Source organism: Prionailurus viverrinus, chromosome D4 (assembly GCF_022837055.1).
Source record: "Prionailurus viverrinus isolate Anna chromosome D4, UM_Priviv_1.0, whole genome shotgun sequence".
Taxonomy (NCBI): domain Eukaryota; kingdom Metazoa; phylum Chordata; class Mammalia; order Carnivora; family Felidae; genus Prionailurus; species Prionailurus viverrinus.
Window position 1 is genome coordinate 91182562 of NC_062573.1, and position 18053 is coordinate 91200614.

Genomic DNA, 18053 nt, shown 5'->3' on the forward strand with positions numbered 1-18053 from the left:
TGGAATTTCCTCTGGAGATCGGGTGAGCGCGGCTCAAGTACGTATGCGTCAGGCCTGTTCTTGAGAGGCTCGCGAGGAAACCGACCCTGTTGCCTCTGAGCTCCCTGCTGTGTAGCCAGAGGGGGTGCGCGTTCCTGGTGGGGCCGAGGCTGCCCTCCCTGGGGGGCACTCCCACCCGTGCCGTTGGGCGGCCGGGCCACCGTGCTGCAGGGATGCGCCCAGTTGCCCCCTCCACCAGCCTGCAGACCGGGCCACCTGGTGTGACAAGTCCCTAAGTCACTTTGACTCTAAAGTCAGGTGCCTCAGTCTGCTGACCAGGCTCCTGGGCAGTCCCCTCGGATGACAGATCACGAGCCCCAGTGGCTCACAGTTGGCCTAAAGTGGCCAGTCCTGGGAACCTGCCTTCTGGAGGAGAAGCTGGCCAGGCGGACTGCCCCAGAGGGCCCCACTCCCTGCTGCTGGGGACCAGGAGGGGCCCCCTCCCCCCCTCTCGGAATAATTGCCTGTGGAACACGTTCTCGGAATAGCCGGACAAAAGGCACAAGTTAACAAATACGTTTCCTTGTCCTGGGGCAGCACCCGAGCCCTTTGCACCCGTGTCCTCATGCTGCCCAGCTGAAGCCACGCTAGTCCCGGCCTGGCCCGCACAGCCCCTTCCCCGTGTCCCGACTCCTCCCACCTGCAGCTGCCCAACCCCCCCCCCCCCACCTCTCCCCACCCCTCTCCAGCCTGTCGTCCACTCTGCGTCCCAAAAGGTTTGGGTCTGGTGGACAGGCAGGCTTGGTGACAGCAGCAGGCATGATGTCAGGGGGGCCGTGGCCTGTGTCAGAAACACCGGCTCCCGGGCAGCACAGGGCCCGCTGGGGCCCGGTCTGAGGGGCTGTTGGCCTGACAGGGCTCTGGCTGTCCCCTGGCTCCTGAATGGGCCCCCGTCACTGGAGGTGGTTGTGCAGCAGAGCCTGAACATCCTCCGTGAGCAGTGACTCCGCAGGCGGCCAAACTCAGAGGCACAGTCTTCAGGCCTTGTCCATGGTGGCCTTCCCACTTAGTAACCTTCTCTGACTACCGAAGTCCTACATGGTCACAGGAAACGGTAGTGGCTGTGTTTTCTATTGCCACCTACCTCTGCTCTGTTTTCTCCCCCTCCCCGGCTCTCTGATCTGTCCCTTCCCTTGTCCGTCGGTTGGTCTCTGTCTCTGCTTGGCTTTGCTCCAGGGTCTTTGCCTGGCCCATTTCTGGGGCCAGAAAGCCCAGCGTTTCCTTTTCCTTAGGGAAGCCCTCAAGGCTGGGCTGGAGCCCCACTTCCCGCTTCCCGTGGGCCACCTGAGCCTCTGGTCTTCCCGTCCCAGGACTTGTGCTGAACGTGGGGATCCTACCCCAAGGGCAGGATCACCTACGTTGCTCCGGGTCCCCGCCCCCAGTGGGCCTTTGGTGACAAGAGTCAGCCACACCCACCTGTGTCCCAGAAGTCCCATGCCCGGTCCCCTACAAACTCCTGTTGAGCTGGGGCTGGGGGGCAGGCGGGCCGTGGAGACCAAGCATGCCCATTTCTCTGAGGGTAAACCAAGCCCTTGTGAAGAAATGAGCCAGAATGCAGGGCAGTGGGCCCCCAGCCAAGCCGAAGGCCTTGCGGCCGTCTACCCAGTACCACCTGCGTCTGCTCCCAGGTAGGCAGTGACCTGCACAGGTGCGCTGTGGGCACCAGGGCATTCGGAGCAGCCAGCCCTGGGAAAGACAGACTGTCCCTGCACCCGTGTGCGTGCGTGTGTGTGTGTGTGTGTGTGCACGCGCGCGCGCGTGTGTGTCCCCTACTGTGTGACCTTGGCCCAGCCTGAGGCTGGCTGGAAACAACAGCTGTCTCAGCCCCAGGTACGCTGCATGGAGTGTGGCCAGCCTGGAGGGAGGGCCAGAGGTAGGAGGAGGGAGAGGGGCCCTCTGCGGGCAGCTGGCAACTCGGAGGCTGGCTCCAGCCCCATAAATACGCAAGGGGCCAAACCAGGGCCACGCAGAGGCGGGCACACACCATGGGGCGCCTGGAGCTGGTCGTCTTGGGCCTCGCCTGCTGCCTAGCAGCAGCGAGTGCGGCCAAGGTAAGTGAGAGGCCGGCAGAGGGGGCAGGGGCCCCTCAGTCCTCACTAAGCCAGATCTGGAAGCTGGGCACAGGGCACGGTGGAGGGAAGGCAGACGGGCAGAGTCCGCGGCAGAAAGAGCCAGCCTGAGAAAGAGACCTCAACTCTCAAGACAGCATTTCCTGGGCACTTGGTGCTTTGCTTACGCTGCCAGATAAAATCCAGGATGCCAGGTTAAATTTGAGTTTTTTTGGTGCTAAAAGGGGCTTTTATTAAAGCATGGGGACGGGACCCCTGGGCAGGAAGAGCTGCCAAATTTGAGTCTTATATAAAACATGGAGAGTTTATTGTAGGAGTATGTCCTGTACAATATTTGAGATATACTTGTACTCAAAAAAAAAAAAAATCCATCTACGTGCAATTTAAACGTAACTGGGAGCCCTGAAGTTTTGTTTCCGGAGTCTGGGAACCTGACCCACAACGCCCGTCTGGCTCCTTCCTCTCCAGAGAGGGCGCTGTCCCCTTTTTATAGAAGGGGAGATGGGCCCAGAGCAGGTGAGCTATTTGTTCAATGTCACACAGCCACCGGTGGCTGAGCAGAAACCTGGAACCCCACTCTAGTCCCACCCCGAGTATGGTTCCCAACATAACCTCCATCTTCCAAGAGGAAGTTGGGAAAGTCCGGAGATCTCCTTGAGGGGGCGGGGGGGGGGGGGGGGCGCGGGAGGGCTGCCCTCCATAACCGCCCTGCTGCAGCCTGAGGAATGAGGCGGGGAAAGTGCTTCGGGACGAAACCCCACAGACACGCAGCCCCCGTGTCATTCTCACCCCTATCCTGCCCTTCCTCGTCCCCGCTGCCTCGGGACCTGGAGGTTCAGGTGCTGCCCTGAGAGGATGCTGCTGTCTTTTTGGGCGGCGGGGGGGGGGGGGGGGAGGGGCTTGTCTGAGGGCAGAAAGGACCGGGACTGCCCCTCAGCCCTCCAGCAGCCAGCACCACCCTCCCACCTTGCCACCACGGCGAGGGGCCCTGGCCCTCACCCCTCACCCGGGAGCCTCAGGCCAATCTCCGTTCTGAGAAGTGACTTCCCAGTCCCCAGGCACTGACCTGGCCCACCTCGGTGCCCCAGTAGCCCGAAGCCGGCCGGGACAAATGCCTGGAGGCCTGAAACAAGGCTGCTTATGCTGAGATGGAGAGACAGGGCTGGGAGCAGACCTGCACCTGCCTCTGGGTCCCTTACCCCACCCTCGGCACCGGGCAGGAACTCCGGCCTCTGAATGCAGCTCCCGCCTCCCCACCCCCGTTAGCCTAGACCTTACAAGGTGCTGGGTCCCCGCCTGGGCGTGCGGGGCTGCCCCGCCCTCGCCCACCGGGAACCTAGTGCAGGTGAGAGCCAGGAAGCGGAGACCTGCCACCGGACCAGACGGGTGGGGAGGCGGCCCTAGGAGGGGATGAGAGCCCGGCTTTGAGGTCGGACAGCTGTTTCCCTCAGGATGACTTCCAGCAGGAAAGTCTCCGTTTCCTCCTGGGACAACGGGGAGATGAACACCAGTCCCCAGGCCCCCCCCCCCCCCCCCCCCCAGCGAGGATTGGATGCATTGGCCGCGCGGGGGCAGGCTCAGTGCCAGGGCTGGGGACACAGCAGTGGTTCCGATGGCCCGGGGGGCAGAGGTCTTTCCCAGCAGTGAGAACTCGGCACGGGGCCACAGACTCCAGGCCGGCTGGACACGGGGGGGGGGGGGGGGGGGGCACAAGGGGGACTGTGCTGCTGTCTAATCTTAGAGATGGGGAAACGGAGGCTCATGGTCACAGCCAGGTGGCCGGAGCTGGGATCCAAACCCACCACTCCTGGCCTACTCGGAAGGCTTCCCAGGGTGGGAAGACGCCGGTTGAAGCAGCTTCCTCCCAGATCCAGGGAGCGGGACCCCCTCGGGGAACGAGGGCAGGCGGCAGGGGCCTGGGTCTCGGGTACGGACGGGCCCCTCCCCGAAGCTGTCTTCCGGGAGCCTCCGGACACCCTGGGGCGGCTCAGGTGGCCCCCACCCCCACTCGGGAGGGAGAGCGGCCCGAGCCCACCTGAGCCTCGGCCTTCACCCCCAGCTGGGCGCCGTGTACACGGAAGGAGGCTTTGTGGAAGGCGTCAACAAGAAGCTCAGCCTCTTTGGCAACTATGTGGACATCTTCAGAGGCATCCCCTTCGCCGCCGTCCCCAGGCCCCTGGAGAACCCGGAGCGGCACCCCGGCTGGCAAGGTGGGAGCGGGCAGGTGCTGGCGAGGCCCTGCGCCGGGGGTGCCGGTGGGGGCGGCTGCCGTCCTCACGCGGGCCCCGCTGGCCGCCCACAGGAACCCTGAAGGCCAAGGACTTCAAGAAGCGTTGTCTGCAGGCCACCATCACCCAGGACAACACCTACGGGGCGGAGGACTGCCTCTACCTCAACATCTGGGTCCCCCAGGGCAAGAAGGAAGGTGGGCTCGCCCTCCCCGAACCCTGCAGGAGGCCCCCGAGAGCAGCACAGGGCGCGGAGGGGAGCCAGAGGGGGGCACGCGGGGTCACCGGGCCCGCTCTGCTCCGCCTTAGTCTCCAGGAACCTGCCCGTCATGATCTGGATCTACGGGGGCGCCTTCCTCATGGGGGCCGGCCACGGGGCCAACTTCCTCAGCAACTACCTGTACGACGGGGAGGAGATCGCCACTCGGGGCAACGTCATCGTGGTCACCTTCAACTATCGCGTCGGCCCCCTGGGCTTCCTCAGCACCGGGGACGCCAACCTGCCAGGTCTGCTACACGTCTTGGGCACGGGGAGGGGAAGGAAGCGCGCCTGACCCCGCGAGCTCTGAGCCCCGTGGGGACGCCCCTCGACGCCCCTCGTGCTCGAGCAACTCCTGACAGTCCCCCGGGAAATCCGACTTGCAGAGCCAGGGGGCTGGAAACGGGCCGTGAGATACGGGAGCCCCTCGGCAGCTGCAGTGAAAGGAAAGAGACTGCCGGACAGAGAGACAGACAGGCAGGGTGGGACCCGGAGAGGCCCAGAGGAGCCAGGGACACGGAGGCCAGTGGAGACAGAAGAGAGGACATCGAGGTGGCGACACAGAAGCTGCAGGATAGACAGACAGACACGGGGGGTTGTGGCAGGGGGAGAGAGAAGTGAGCAGGCCGGCCCTCCCCCAGCCTGAGCCCCAGCTCTGCCCCAGCACCTGACCCGACCAGCTCCCGGGGGGACCATTCAACATCCTGGGGCTCAGCCAGGGTGTCTGCTGCCGAGGCCGCTCTCATCCCGCCCACGTGGATCGTACACCTCGTGCGGGCCAGGCCCTGGCACCCCCAGCCCCGGCCAAGGGTCCCCGATGAAGGCCCACCCCCCACCCTGCCCCCAGGTAATTATGGCCTCCGGGATCAGCACATGGCCATCGCCTGGGTGAAAAGGAACATCGCAGCCTTCGGAGGGGACCCCGACAACATCACCATCTTTGGAGAGTCAGCTGGAGGTGCTAGCGTTTCCCTGCAGGTCCGGGAGACGCCTGGAGGGGGGACCCGCCCCCCACGGTGTGAGAGGGGGCCTCTGGGGGCAGGGAGGAGGGGGCCGGAACTGATGCGTGGGGCGTCCTTGGCTGAGCCCGGGGTGGGCAGGTGGGTCGAGGCCTCAGTGACAGGGCCTCTGTGTGTTGCAGACCCTCTCTCCTTACAACAAGGGCCTCATCCGGCGAGCCATCAGCCAGAGTGGAGTGGCACTATGCCCCTGGGTCATCCAGAAGAACCCCCTCTTCTGGGCCAAAAGGGTAAAGAGGGGCCGTGGTAGGCAGGGAAGGGGCCTCCCTCCTTCCCACTCCGTCCTGACTCCGTCCTCCTCTGCCTGGAGCACTGGCCTCACATGCCTGCCCGCCCCCCCCCCCCCCCAGATCGCCGAGAAGGTGGGCTGCCCGTTGGACGACACCGCCAGGATGGCCAGATGTCTGAAGGTCACCGACCCCCACGCCCTGACGCTGGCCTATAAGATGCCCCTGGCAGGCATGCAGTGTGAGTGGGGGCTGCTGGGCGGGGGAGGGCAATGCTCCTGGAGAAGAGAGCAACTGCCAGGTCCGAGGCGTGGCCCTGTCACCAGATTGCTGGCATCCCTAGGCAGCTTGCAGCCACCCCTGCAGGCTGGGTGGCCCCGGCTGCAGGAGGAGGCGGCCATGATTTCTTCTTATCCTCCTGGGTCCTGACCCCTTTGAGAAGCTGATGAGCATTTGGGTCCCAGCCCCCACGGTGCACACGGTTTTAGGGGGATGCACAGACCCAAGACCGAGCGCCTCTGTACCAGACGACTGGTTCCTTCCCCGCCCCCCCCCCTTTCAACGCTCAGTGAACCCCCGCGGCACAGCGTCGCCGGAGTGCCGGGGGGCCCCCCAGCCCAGGGGGCTGGCATTCGCTCTCGCGCATCCTTTGATGCTAAGAGGCCCCCTCATTTTTCACCTTTGCTGGACGTGAAATAAAACCGTAAGTGCTAAGCAAACCCGAAAGCCAAGCAAACACGTGGCCCCAAATGCAAACCAGCTGTTTCCTCCGGCACGAACCGGAGGGAAAACAGGCTAGGCTGGGCCTCCTGAAGGCCGGGGCCTCCACCTGCCCCGAGCCGGCTCTCCAGTCCCTTCGGGGCCAGTTCAGGGATCTGGGGGACCATGCGGACCTGGCACCGTTTCTGGCGGGCACACCGGAACCCAGCCCGGAGAGGGGTGCCTCTTTGTCCATCGGTCCCCTCAATTCCAGATCCTCCCCCTTCCTGATTTAGGCCCAGTGAGAAGTGAGGCTCGTGGGAGGACAGCCTTGGCCTCTAGATCAGTGGTTCTCCCTCTGGGTGTTGTGGCCCCAGGGCACGTGCGGCAGAGTCTCGGAGACAGTTTTGGTTGTCACACTGGTATCCCGTGGCTTGGGGTCAGGGATGCTGTTAAACGTCCCGAAGGGCGCTGGCCGCCCCGCCTCCCCGTGACGTAGAACGATCCGGCCCTAAATGCCGGTGGCGCTGGACCCGAGGGAGCCCGGTGTAGATCAGAGGGGGCAGGGGTCTACACCGCAGCCTCGCTGGGATGGAGCTGACTCTGCCCCAGAGGCTGAGGGGAGGGGCCTGTGGGTACCAGAGTTGTGTGATCCTGCCTCTCCCCCTCCAGATCCCATGTTGCATTACCTGGGCTTTCTCCCCGTCGTCGACGGCGACTTCCTCCCCGATGACCCCGTCAACCTGTACGTCAACACGGCCGACATCGACTACCTAGCAGGTACCAACAACATGGACGGCCACGTCTTTGCCAGCATCGACATGCCAGCCATCAACAAGCAGAAACAGGAGGTCACCGAGTAAGCAGTGGGTGTGGGGCCCCCGGGGGGCAGTGCCCAGGGGCCGCCGAGGGAGGCATCAGCAGAGATCAGCGCCGAGCCCAGTAGTGGGGGCGGGGGGGGGGGAGCAGTCCGTGGGGGCACAGATACCCTCCCACCGGCACCGGGTGGCGGTCCAGTGCTGGTGTGGTCCCCGCAGCGAGGATTTCTACAAGCTGGTCAGCGGGCTCACCATCACCAAGGGGCTCAGGGGAGCCAACACCACCTTTGACATCTACACCGAGCCCTGGGCCCTCGACGCGTCCCAGGAGACCAGGAAGAAGACCGTGGTGGACTTCGAGACAGACATCCTCTTCCTGGTGCCCACCAAGATTGCCCTGGCCCAGCACAGAGCCAATGCCAAGTGAGGACCTGGGCAGGGAGGCTCCCTGGGGAGGGCCACCTGGGAATCACGCACCTTCGCCCTGAAGCCTCTCTGCTGGGTGGCTCACGGGTGTCTGTGAGGCCTGGGAAGGCCGTGCCTGCACCACCTCTTTGCCCGGACCCGACAAGAACTGAGAGAGCCCCTCCTCGCCTCCCAGCCTCGGGGGGCTTTACCAAACCCTCCCGCGGTCCTCTGCCCAGCACAGTACTGCGTGCCCTCCCTCACCCCACAGTCCTTCCTGCTAAAAAGTTCTTTGAGTCTCCCCTGCCTCCCTCATGCTGTGGAGAAGGAAAGATCACGGGGCGGTGAGGATCTCTGTTATGGGTTTCAGCTTTACCAACTTTCAAAGTAACTTAAGACTGTGGCCGCATAAAAAAAAAAAACAAAAAAAACAAAAAACCTCCGTAGAATAATAGCCAATGAAAATAAAAAATAAGTGAGGAAGGCTTCAAAACTAAGAAAATATTATACCTAGAATCTAGAACCAAAGCTTTGCAGCAATTAAGCGATAAATGTAGCTCCGAGCTTCCTGGCAGTCAAGGCAAAAAAGGAAAACATCCAAGGGCATACACCTTGTCCAGTTACATAAAGATACAAGTTCACCTGCAGAGAAAAAAAGAAATCTTTCTTGATAGCGAATTACAGGAAGATGCCTCAGTTTGTTTTGTGGAGGTGAATTATAAATACAACCGAAATCGTAGAACCCACGGATCCACGGGTTTGGCCCCCGGCTTTCCCTTCCCCAGGTGTCAGGATTCTTCATGAATCTTGGGGGGACTCCCCAGATCCTTCCCTGCTGCCCCAGCCCCCTGCCCCCAGGCCTCATCTCTGGGCTGACGCTCCGGGTGAGCCCCTTGCAACTCGGCCGGTCTCCCCTCCCTTCCTCAGGAGCGCCAAAACCTACACCTACCTGTTTTCGCACCCCTCTCGGATGCCCACCTACCCCAAGTGGGTAGGGGCTGACCACGCCGATGACATCCAGTACGTCTTTGGGAAGCCCTTTGCCACGCCCCTGGGCTACCGGTCCCAGGACAGGACCGTCTCCAAGGCCATGATCGCCTACTGGACCAACTTTGCCAGAAGCGGGTAAGGAAGGCGGGGTCGGGGCTGAGCCCAGGGCCTCCTGCCCCCTTGCCCTGCAGGCCTGGGGTTCCTGCGCCCTCACTTAACCTCCCCGAGCCTCGGTGCCTCTGTCGTGTGTGTGGATAGAGGTACTGCTAGGCCCCCAGACCTGTGCCTCTTGGGGCTCACGCCCAGACAGTGCCCAGGACGTAGGGATGTACACCCTGATGGTGGGGTGGGTGCAGAGGGTAGAGGACTGTCAGGCAAGCCGGGGCCCAGGTGGGCTAGGGACACAGGTCTCCAGACTCCTGTGAGCCCCCACCCCCCAACCCAGCCTTTCTCCTCCCTGCAGGAACCCCAACATGGGCCACTCAGCTGTGCCCACACACTGGGACCCCTACACTGTGGAAAGTGACAACTACCTGGAGATCAACAGGAAGATTGATGGCAGCTCCATGAAGCAGCACCTGAGGACGAATTACCTGCGCTACTGGACCCTGACCTACCAGGCGCTGCCCACGATGACCGGAGACGGGGCCCCCCCGGCACCCCCCTCCGGGGACTCGGATGCCGCCCCCGCGCCCCCTTCGGGCGACTCTGACACCGCCCCCGCGCCCCCCTCCGGGGACTCCGATGCGGCCCCCGCGCCCCCCTCCGGGGACTCGGATGCGGCCCCCGCGCCCCCCTCCGGGGACTCTGATGCCGCCCCCGCGCCCCCTTCGGGCGACTCTGACACCGCCCCCGCGCCCCCCTCCGGGGACTCCGATGCCGCCCCCGCGCCCCCCTCCGGGGACTCTGAAGGGGTTCAAATGCCTGCAGTCACTGGCTTCTAATGTCTTCGGCCCCGAGAAGCCGTAGGGTGAGACCCCGGCGGCCCACTCCCCTCCAGAGCTCTTCCTGAATAAAGCCTCATCCCTCTCTGGTTATCTTCCTTTGCTCTCTTGGTCCCCACTGCAGGACACAGGGCTCTCAGTTATGTGGTAGCCCCAGGCTCTGGGCCCACCGCGTTTCCCCATGGTCTCCCCCAGTCCTGAAGCCCCAGGAAGTCCGGAGGGCCACCCTCGCTCGAGAGAGGAGGACACGGGTTTGAAGAAGTGAAATGTCAGAGCCAGGACCGGGCTTCAGGCGCGGGTCCCTCTGCCCTGGGCCGCTGGTTCCCAGGGGGCAGGGCCGGCGGTGGCCGCAGCTGAGAGAGGAGCTGGGCTCTGCAGACAGTGCCCCCCCACCCCGGACCGGTGGAGTCCAGCCACACCAAGCCCTCTGGGGCATGGGCAGTTAACCCTGGGTTGTAGCCGGGGTCTGGGGAACTGGCCCGGGGATAGAAACCGGCTCTGCTTCCAGCTGGATGCAAGTCGAGGGGAAGAAAGCATCACACTGGAAGGTCAGAAGGAAGAGGGTGTAAGAGGGTGGCTCTGGCAGAGCTGGTTGGGGACGGGGGGGAGAGGGGGACGGGAGGCAGAGGTCAGGGCCATTCCCACATCTGGGCATCTGGGCCTGGGCATCGTGCCAAGTGCCCAAGAGCTTAAGCAGCCTGACCTCACCATGGCCGCACGAGGTGGGCACCGAGAGGGGGACACGTGCCCCAGGTCATCAAAGACTCAAATCCAGGAACCCCAAAGCTAGTGCTTGAGACGATATTGGGGAGCCTCCCCACCCCTCACCCATTCTTTTCTCTGTGGGGAGGTGGTGAGGGCTCACAGGAGAGCGGATTCTGGAGTCCTGGATGGCTCTGCCTGGTGGGACTGGGGACAGCAGCACACGGGGACCAGCCAGCCACTCTTTCCCTCTCTAGTCACAGATTGAAGACTGAGGCCTGGGCCCCACGTGGCTGAGCTGGACAGGGGGCAAACCTGTGTCCCCCCTCAAGGAGCAGGGGGCACTCGGGCCGGCCTGTGGCCACCTTGGCTACCCTGGGCTTCTGGCTTGGTGGAGGGCTCTCAGGTGTGAAGAGGGGATTCTTCGTCCAAGACTGAGGGGAGCGACCCTCGCAGCCCTGTGGCCTCTACTGGTGACTGTCCCTGCTCTTGGCCAATGGAAACTCAAGAATGCAACAACAACGTGTCTCTCCACCACATTAGCACACACGCAACTTTCCCTACGTGCTTGTACCTGCTGGGTCTGCTCTCAGGAGCCTCCTGACACAGTAGGAGAAACCCATTGGACCCCAGTGCCTTTGACCGGCCCTGGACTGGCCCTGGGATGTGGCACTTCTCACCCTTGTTTGTGGGGGGCGGGGGGAGGGGAAGCATAGTCGTGCCTGCCTGTCATTCAGGAAATCGCATCCCTGAATGGCCAGGCCGTGTCAGAGTGGTGGGGGCACCGGGGTCCAGGTCCGGGCGGAGAAGACCTTTCCGGCAGAGGCCGGCCTTGCGCTATGTCTGGGTGACACCTGCAGTTGTCGGTGACAACTCAAGGTCATCCCACAATTCATCTGGCTTTTGCCTTTACAGGCGGTATCCAGAGGATGAAGTTGAAAATACAGTTGACCCTTGACCAGCGTGGGGGTTAGGGGTGCCGACCCCCCATATAGAACTTTTGACTCCCCCAAAACTTAACAGCCTTACTGTCGACCAGAAGCCTCACCGATAGCGTTAAGTCATCGATTAACACGTATTTTGTATAGGTATTTCAAATGGTCTCCTGGGGTGCCTGGTGGCTCAGTCGGTTGAGCATCTGACTTCAGCTCAGGTCGTGATCCTGCGGTCCGTGAGTTCGAGCCCCGCGTCGGGCTCTGTGCGGACAGCTCGGAGCCCGGAGCCTGCTTCGGATTCTGTGTCTCCCTCTCTCTCTGCCCCTCCCCCGCTCATGTTCCGCCTGTCTCTCAAAAATGAATAAACATTAAAAAAAAAAAAAAAGGAAAATCGTAAAGAAGAGAAAATACGTTCACAGTACTATTGTGTATCGGAAAAAAAAAAAGCTGTGAGGAATTGGGCCCGCACGTTCAGACCCGTGCTATTCAACGGTCAACTATGATTACCGGAAGTGCGGCCCTCTTTCTACTGTCCCCGCAGGAAAGGTTCCAGTGCACCCATCTCCTCCCTGACAAAGCAAAGCACAGACGTGGACAAAGAACCAACCCAGCCATCCAGGGTGCTTCAAGCTCTCAGGGCTCTGGCCTACCTACCGTTTAGGACAATTTGGCATCAACACGACTGAGTCTATCTATATGCTGGCGATGGCCCGATACTGGACCTCAGACCCACATGGCTCCAGAATTCGTCTTGGCCAGGGGTGGGGGGTGTGGTGGTCTTTCACTGGCGGGACGCTTATCCCCACCGGCATTCAGCCGGGAGTCATCAGACCCCAGCCAGGATGGGCAGCCACCGTGAGCCCGGCAGGGAGAGGTGGGGGGTGGGGTGGGGATTTTTAGCGTGTTTCTGGGCAAAATCAGTTATATGTAGGGTTGCAGGGAGGCTGAAAATCCTAGCTCATAGGTAGCGGAAAGGCTTACGGAACAAGGCTCGGCTGTAGCCTTCAGGCGGCATTACAAATCTTTCCCCCAGATTCAAAGCAGGCAGGAGGAGGAAATCGAAGGACAGAGGCGAGGATCCCAGGAAGAATTCAGTCCAGGTAAAGGGCTGACCACGGGCCCCTAGAGAGAGGTGCCTGACCATAGGCCACTGGCTAATACACTCCTATTGCAAATTTTTGATCTGCTTACAACCCCCCCACCCCCCCCCCCTGCCACCGCTTAGCGCTGATGGAATTCAAATTTAACCCTGAAATCCGTAAGTTCCTAACTGGTGGTCAACAGAAACCCCAATAGAACAAGCAGAAAATATTCCCTCTTCCTCCAAAACCGTACAAGGTCAGCCACCGTCCTGGGTCAGGAAGTGGTCTTTGCAAATGTCGTTCTTTGAAAATTGGCATAAAATATATACAACATAAAATATGCCAATTTAACTACTTTTTTTTTTCAACGTTTATTTATTTTTGGGACAGAGAGAGACAGAGCATGAACGGGGGAGGGGCAGAGAGAGAGGGAGACACAGAATCGGAAACAGGCTCCAGGCTCCGAGCCATCAGCCCAGAGCCCGACGCGGGGCTCGAACTCGCGGACCGCGAGATCGTGACCTGGCTGAAGTCGGACGCTTAACCGACTGCGCCACCCAGGCGCCCCTAACTACTTTTAAGAGTACAATTCAGTGATGTTAGGGCCGGTCACACTGTTGTGCAACTGTCACCATATCTAGTTCCAAAACTTTTTCATCACCCCCAACTGAAACTTTGTACCCATTAGTCAATAACACCGTCCTCCCTTCTCTCCTCCCCCACCCGAGAGTCTACTTTCTGTCCCAATTTCTACTTTCTGTCCCAATTTGCCTGTTCTAGATCTTTTCTTTTTTTTTAAGTTTATTTATTTATTTTGAGAGAGAGAGAGAGACTGAGGTAGGGGCAGAGAGAGAAGGAGAGAGGGAATCCCAGGCAGGCTCTACACTGTCAGTTCACAGCCCGACATGGGGCTCGATCTCACGAACCGTGAGATCATGACCCGAGCCGAAATCAAGAGTTGGACACTTAACTGACTGACCCACCCAGACAACCCTGTTCTAGGTAATTTTTTATTTATTTTTAAACGTTTACTTATTTTTGAGAGATAGAGACAGAGCACGAGAGGGGAGGGAGCAGACAGAGAGGGAGACACAGAATCCGAAGCAGGCTCCAGGCTCCGAGCTGTCCGCACAGAGCCCGACGCGGGGCTCGAACCCACAGACCACGAGATCATGACCTGAGCCAAAGTCAGACACTTAACTGACTCAGGCACCACCCCCTTTTTGTATATTTGTGTTCAAAGTGAGTCTCTTTAAATACAGCGTATTGCTACAGCAATTTTTTTTAATGTTTATTTATTTTTGAGAGAGAGAGAGAGAGAGAGGGAGCATGAGCAGGGGAGGAGCAGGGGAGAGGGAGAGAGAGAATTCCAACCAGGGTCCACACTATCAAGGTAGAGCCTGACGTGGGGCTCGATCTCATGAACCATGAGATCATGACCTGAGCCGAAATCAAGAGTCGGATGCTTAACTGAGCCACCCAGGCACCCCTCTTTTCATCTTTTTGAGGGTGCCTTGTCCACGATCAATCGCTTCTTGCTTTCAGGATTGTCTCCTTGTCTCTCAGCAACTTGATTATCACGTATCTCTGCGTGGCTCTCTTGGAGTCTATCTGCTTGGAGTTCAGTGAGCTTCTTTGTGTGTAGATCTGGGTCTTTCGTCAAATCTGGGAAGTTCCCAGCCATTATTGCTTCAAATAATCTCTCTGGTCCCTTCCCTCTTCTTCCTCTGGGACCCCCTGTCTGCCCATGTTGTTATACTTGAGGATGTCACCGCAGTGCCTCTGGGACTGTTCGTTTTTCTTCACTCTTTTTCCTTTCTGCTCTTCGAGGAACACAGTGTCGTCGTCCTGATCTTCAAGTTCACAGATTCTCTCTTCTGCCTGCGCAAGTCTGCCACTGAACCCCTCCAGTGAGTTTGTCAAGTCTCGTACTTTGAACCCCTGAGTTTTTCTGTCTCTGTTAAACTTCCCATTTGTTCTTACATCGTTCTCTTGATTTCCTTTAGGGTTTGTTTGTTTTTTTTTTTTTTGATTTGTTTTTTTTGCTTTTTGTCTGTGGTTTCCTTTAACTCGCTGGGCGTATTTAAGACAGTCGACTGAATGTCTTTGACTAGTAACTTCACCTTCTGGACTCCCTCGGGCACTTTGTCCGGTTCTGTTTTCCTACCTGCAAGCCCCATTTTCCTACTTCTCTGTAAACTTTGTCAATTTGTTGGGAACTGGATATTGGAGATGATGATGTGGTAACTCTGGAAACCAGGGCTTACTTTGGCTGCTGGAGAGCTACGGTCTTCCGTTTCTATAGTGACTTTTCCCAGCTCTGCCGTTCCCTGTATTCCTTGTTGGTCAGGGACCGAAGCTTCTGTCCTGCTGCCTTGGTGGTCAGCGTGAGGTCTGGCAGAGGTGCCTGACCCGCCGACGTCCCGCTGTGCTGCTGGCCATCAAGCATGCCCCTGGCTCTCGTGCTGGATGAGGTCCCGGAGTCCCCGGACTGTTAATTCTGATCGTTATTCCCCCCGGCTGAACGGTCTTCTTGGAGAGGCTGGCCCTGGCATGGCTTCTTCCACGATTTTCTCTCACCAATGGTATTTTTTTAAACTTTTTTTTTTTATTATTCATTTTTGAGAGACAGAGACAAGAGTGTGAGCAGGGGAGGGTCAGAGAGAGAGGGAGACACAGAATCCGAGGCAGGCTCCAGGCTCCGAGCTGTCAGCACAGAGCCCGGCGCGGGGCTCGAACCCACGAACCGTGAGATCATGACCTGAGCCGAAGTCGGACGCTTAACTGACTGAGCCACCCAGGCGCCCCTCACCAATGTTATTTTTAAACACACCCAAGTTTCCAGGCTTGTGGTTATGTCCTGTGAAAGTACCTCCAGCCTCTAATCCCAGGGTTTCTGGGGGGCTCGGTGCCCAGGTGAATGCCACTGAGGTGAGCATCTATGTGCTCCGTGAAAGATGGGCTTGCGTGTTTCCGGAGGGGAGCCGGAGAACGGGGGCTGGCCCCTCTCGCTTCTCCTCCATACAAATAAGCCAGCCATGCAAGATTTCCTATCTGAACACAGAAGGTGAGCGTCTGTAGCTCACTGGATGTGCAAGAACAAAACCACGACTCCCAGGCTATAGTAGAAACTGGATTTTAATAGAATATTCAAGTCTAGCATTTGCTATTTACAACAAATAAATATTGCCCCTCCCCAACTGGTAAACTTTTTCTGTTTTGTTTTGTTTTGTTTTTGCCTTTTATACAAATATTCAACACCCCTCCCCTTCCCCCAAATCCTTCTTTCCCACTAACCCCCGTCTCGTGCGGTCTCGTGAAGCCCAGGGCGTGGGAGTGAGCGGCACCCGCGGTGTCGTGAGGTTCAGTGTCAACGGGACTCGTCTGAGACCGTCCTCACTCACGGGGTGAAGAGTGTGATCTGTGAAGAGGCTTCCCCCCACCCCACCCTCCTGGGGGAGGGCTGGGCGGGGGGTGGGCGAGACTCCTTCACTCTGCTGGCCCCGACGGTGGGATCTTTGGTGCGGCCCGGGAAAGGCTAGTGTGGTGGCCAAGAGGGGCCGGGACCCCAGAAGGGCACGGCCGATGCCCGCGGGCGGAGGAGAGAATTGCAGTGGTCAGACCCAGTGGATGAGCAGGTGCCCTGGGGTGCCCACGGGCACAGGTGGCAGTGACCCACACCTGAGCAGGTGTGAGGGGCAGCGCACAGAGGGCAGTGCCCGGCGGCACGCGGGGCTCTGTGCCCACCGACGGCGCTCCTCGGCCAAAGTCAGCTGGTCCTCCGGTTCCGGAGAGCAGAAGGCACCTAAGGCGGCGAGTGGTCCACAGGAGGCCAGGTCAGCCCGTCAAGGAGCAGGCGTCAATCCCGGCGGCGAGAGACGTTGAGGGTGAAACGAGTCTGGGGGTGGCCTGAGCTGGCGGGTTGGGCAGAGGGTGCCCGCCTGGCCTGGGCCACCGGAGTCCGGAAGTGCTCAGTTACCCAGGCAGCCGGACCCTGCAAGAGGGGTCCCCGTGGCAGGCCAGCACCGGGGACGAGTTAGAAGATGCCCTTGGCGATCCTGAGCCCTTTCTGCTTCATGCGAGGGAGAGTCGAGCTGGCGCCATGCCTGACCTTTGCCCCCTTTGTGAAGGTCCGTTTCTTTAGGACAAAGTCATAGTTGGCAGTAGAGTTCATGGCGTAGAACACGTTGGCGTTGTCCGGGATCTTCAGCTCTGGTGGGGGAGGGGTGGGGGGGGTCAGTGGTGCTGACAGAGACCTCACCTGCCCCCCCCCCCCGCCACCGCCACCGAGGGCAGGCCCGAGCCAAAGGCCTGAGACGCCCAGTCTAAACCCAGGAATACCAAGGACCCCTGGGAAGGACACCTGCCGAGGGTCGACTGCTGGCACTCGTGAAATCCAGTGACTCTTGGTTACAAAGGGACTCGACTCCCTAAGTCCCCGCCTCGGCCTGGAGCCGGAAAAGGGTTATCCGTCCCGCACGCCTGCTGCCTCCACTGACCACCATCCCGAGCCGGAATCTAGAACCCCGAGGGACCCAGCGACGGGCAGGCCCTGCCCCAGGTCTTCCGTGCCCGGGGCCAGGACGCCTCCCTGCTCCGAGTGGCAGATGCCAGGCTTTACTTGAGCCCCTCCTACCCTGTCTGTAGCCCAGCGTTGCGCCCCTGCCTCACTTTCCCTGCCTTGCCTGGGCCTCAGTCCTCCCGCCCTGCAACATGGGGCACGCGCCTGCGCAGTCCCCCTCCCCACGCCACCGAAATGGTGCAAGAAGGTGAGAGAGGGTTTAGAAAACCACTTGTGGGGCCGCTGGGGGTCACTAACGGCCGGCAGCAAACGTGCGGCTCGTGGAGAGAAAACAGGGCGAGGACGGTCCGAACAGGTAACCTGCACAGCACGTGCTTCCAGCTGCGCGTAGGGATTAACCCCTGGCTCGTTCCCCGCTCTCGTGGGGAGGGGGACACAGGCAAAGGCGGCCTAAGGACCTTGCCCGAGCTCTCCGAGCCCCGCAGCCCGGCTCCGAGTCTGTGCTTGCTCTTGGTTCTGTCGCTTTCCCAGCTCTGACCCACTGAGCCACACCCTCGGAGCCTGGTTTTGGCGTCCTCCGGGGGCGCCTCGGGGGTTCAGTCGGTTAAGCGCCTGACTTCGGCCCAGGTCACGATTTCACGTTTCATGAGTTCAAATCCCACGTCAGGCTCTCTGCTGTCAGGACAGAGCCCGCTTTGGATCCTCTGTCCCCCTCTCTCTCTGCCCCACCCCTGCGCGTGCTCTCCCTCAAAAATAAACAAACAACTGGGGGGCTCCATCGGTGAAGCGTCCGATGTCAGCTCAGGTCACGATCTCCCAGTTCACGGGTTTGAGCCCCGCATCGGGCTCTGTGCTGACAGCTCAGAGCCTGGAGCCTGCTTCGGATTCTGTTGTCTCCCTCTCTCTCTGCCCCTCCCCCACTTGTGCTCTGTCCCTCTCTCTCTCTCTCCAAGAGAAACATTAAAAAAATGTTAAAAATCGGGGCGCCTGGGTGGCTCAGTCGGTTGAGCATCCGACTTCAGCTCAGGTCATGATCTCGCGGTCTGTGAGTTCGAGCCCCGCATCGGGCTCTGTGCAGACAGCTCAGAGCCTGGAGCCTGTTTCGGATTCTGTGT

General features: G+C 60.2%; 2 protein-coding genes across 6 annotated transcripts in view; one reads left to right on the forward strand and one right to left on the reverse strand.

Moving 5' to 3' along the window:
• Window positions 1–88: 88 nt before the first annotated feature.
• Window positions 89–9773, forward strand: CEL (carboxyl ester lipase). The gene is made up of 11 exons (XM_047830503.1): window positions 89–2090; window positions 4168–4318; window positions 4411–4533; window positions 4646–4843; window positions 5443–5573; window positions 5737–5844; window positions 5965–6082; window positions 7213–7399; window positions 7578–7781; window positions 8691–8888; window positions 9217–9773. Exons 1-11 carry the CDS (start codon window positions 2025–2027, stop codon window positions 9695–9697), a joined length of 1965 nt encoding a protein of 654 aa, XP_047686459.1. The 5' UTR covers window positions 89–2024; the 3' UTR covers window positions 9698–9773.
• A 5763-nt stretch (window positions 9774–15536) lies between these two features.
• Window positions 15537–18053, reverse strand: part of RALGDS (ral guanine nucleotide dissociation stimulator) — a 47453-nt gene continuing 44936 nt past the window's right edge. For all 5 annotated transcript variants that reach the window (XM_047830404.1, XM_047830403.1, XM_047830402.1 and 2 more), the window contains exon 18: window positions 15537–16628. In XM_047830404.1, the coding sequence (XP_047686360.1) occupies window positions 16453–16628 (176 nt within the window). In that variant the 3' untranslated portion in view covers window positions 15537–16452. The remainder of the gene's footprint in view (window positions 16629–18053) is intronic.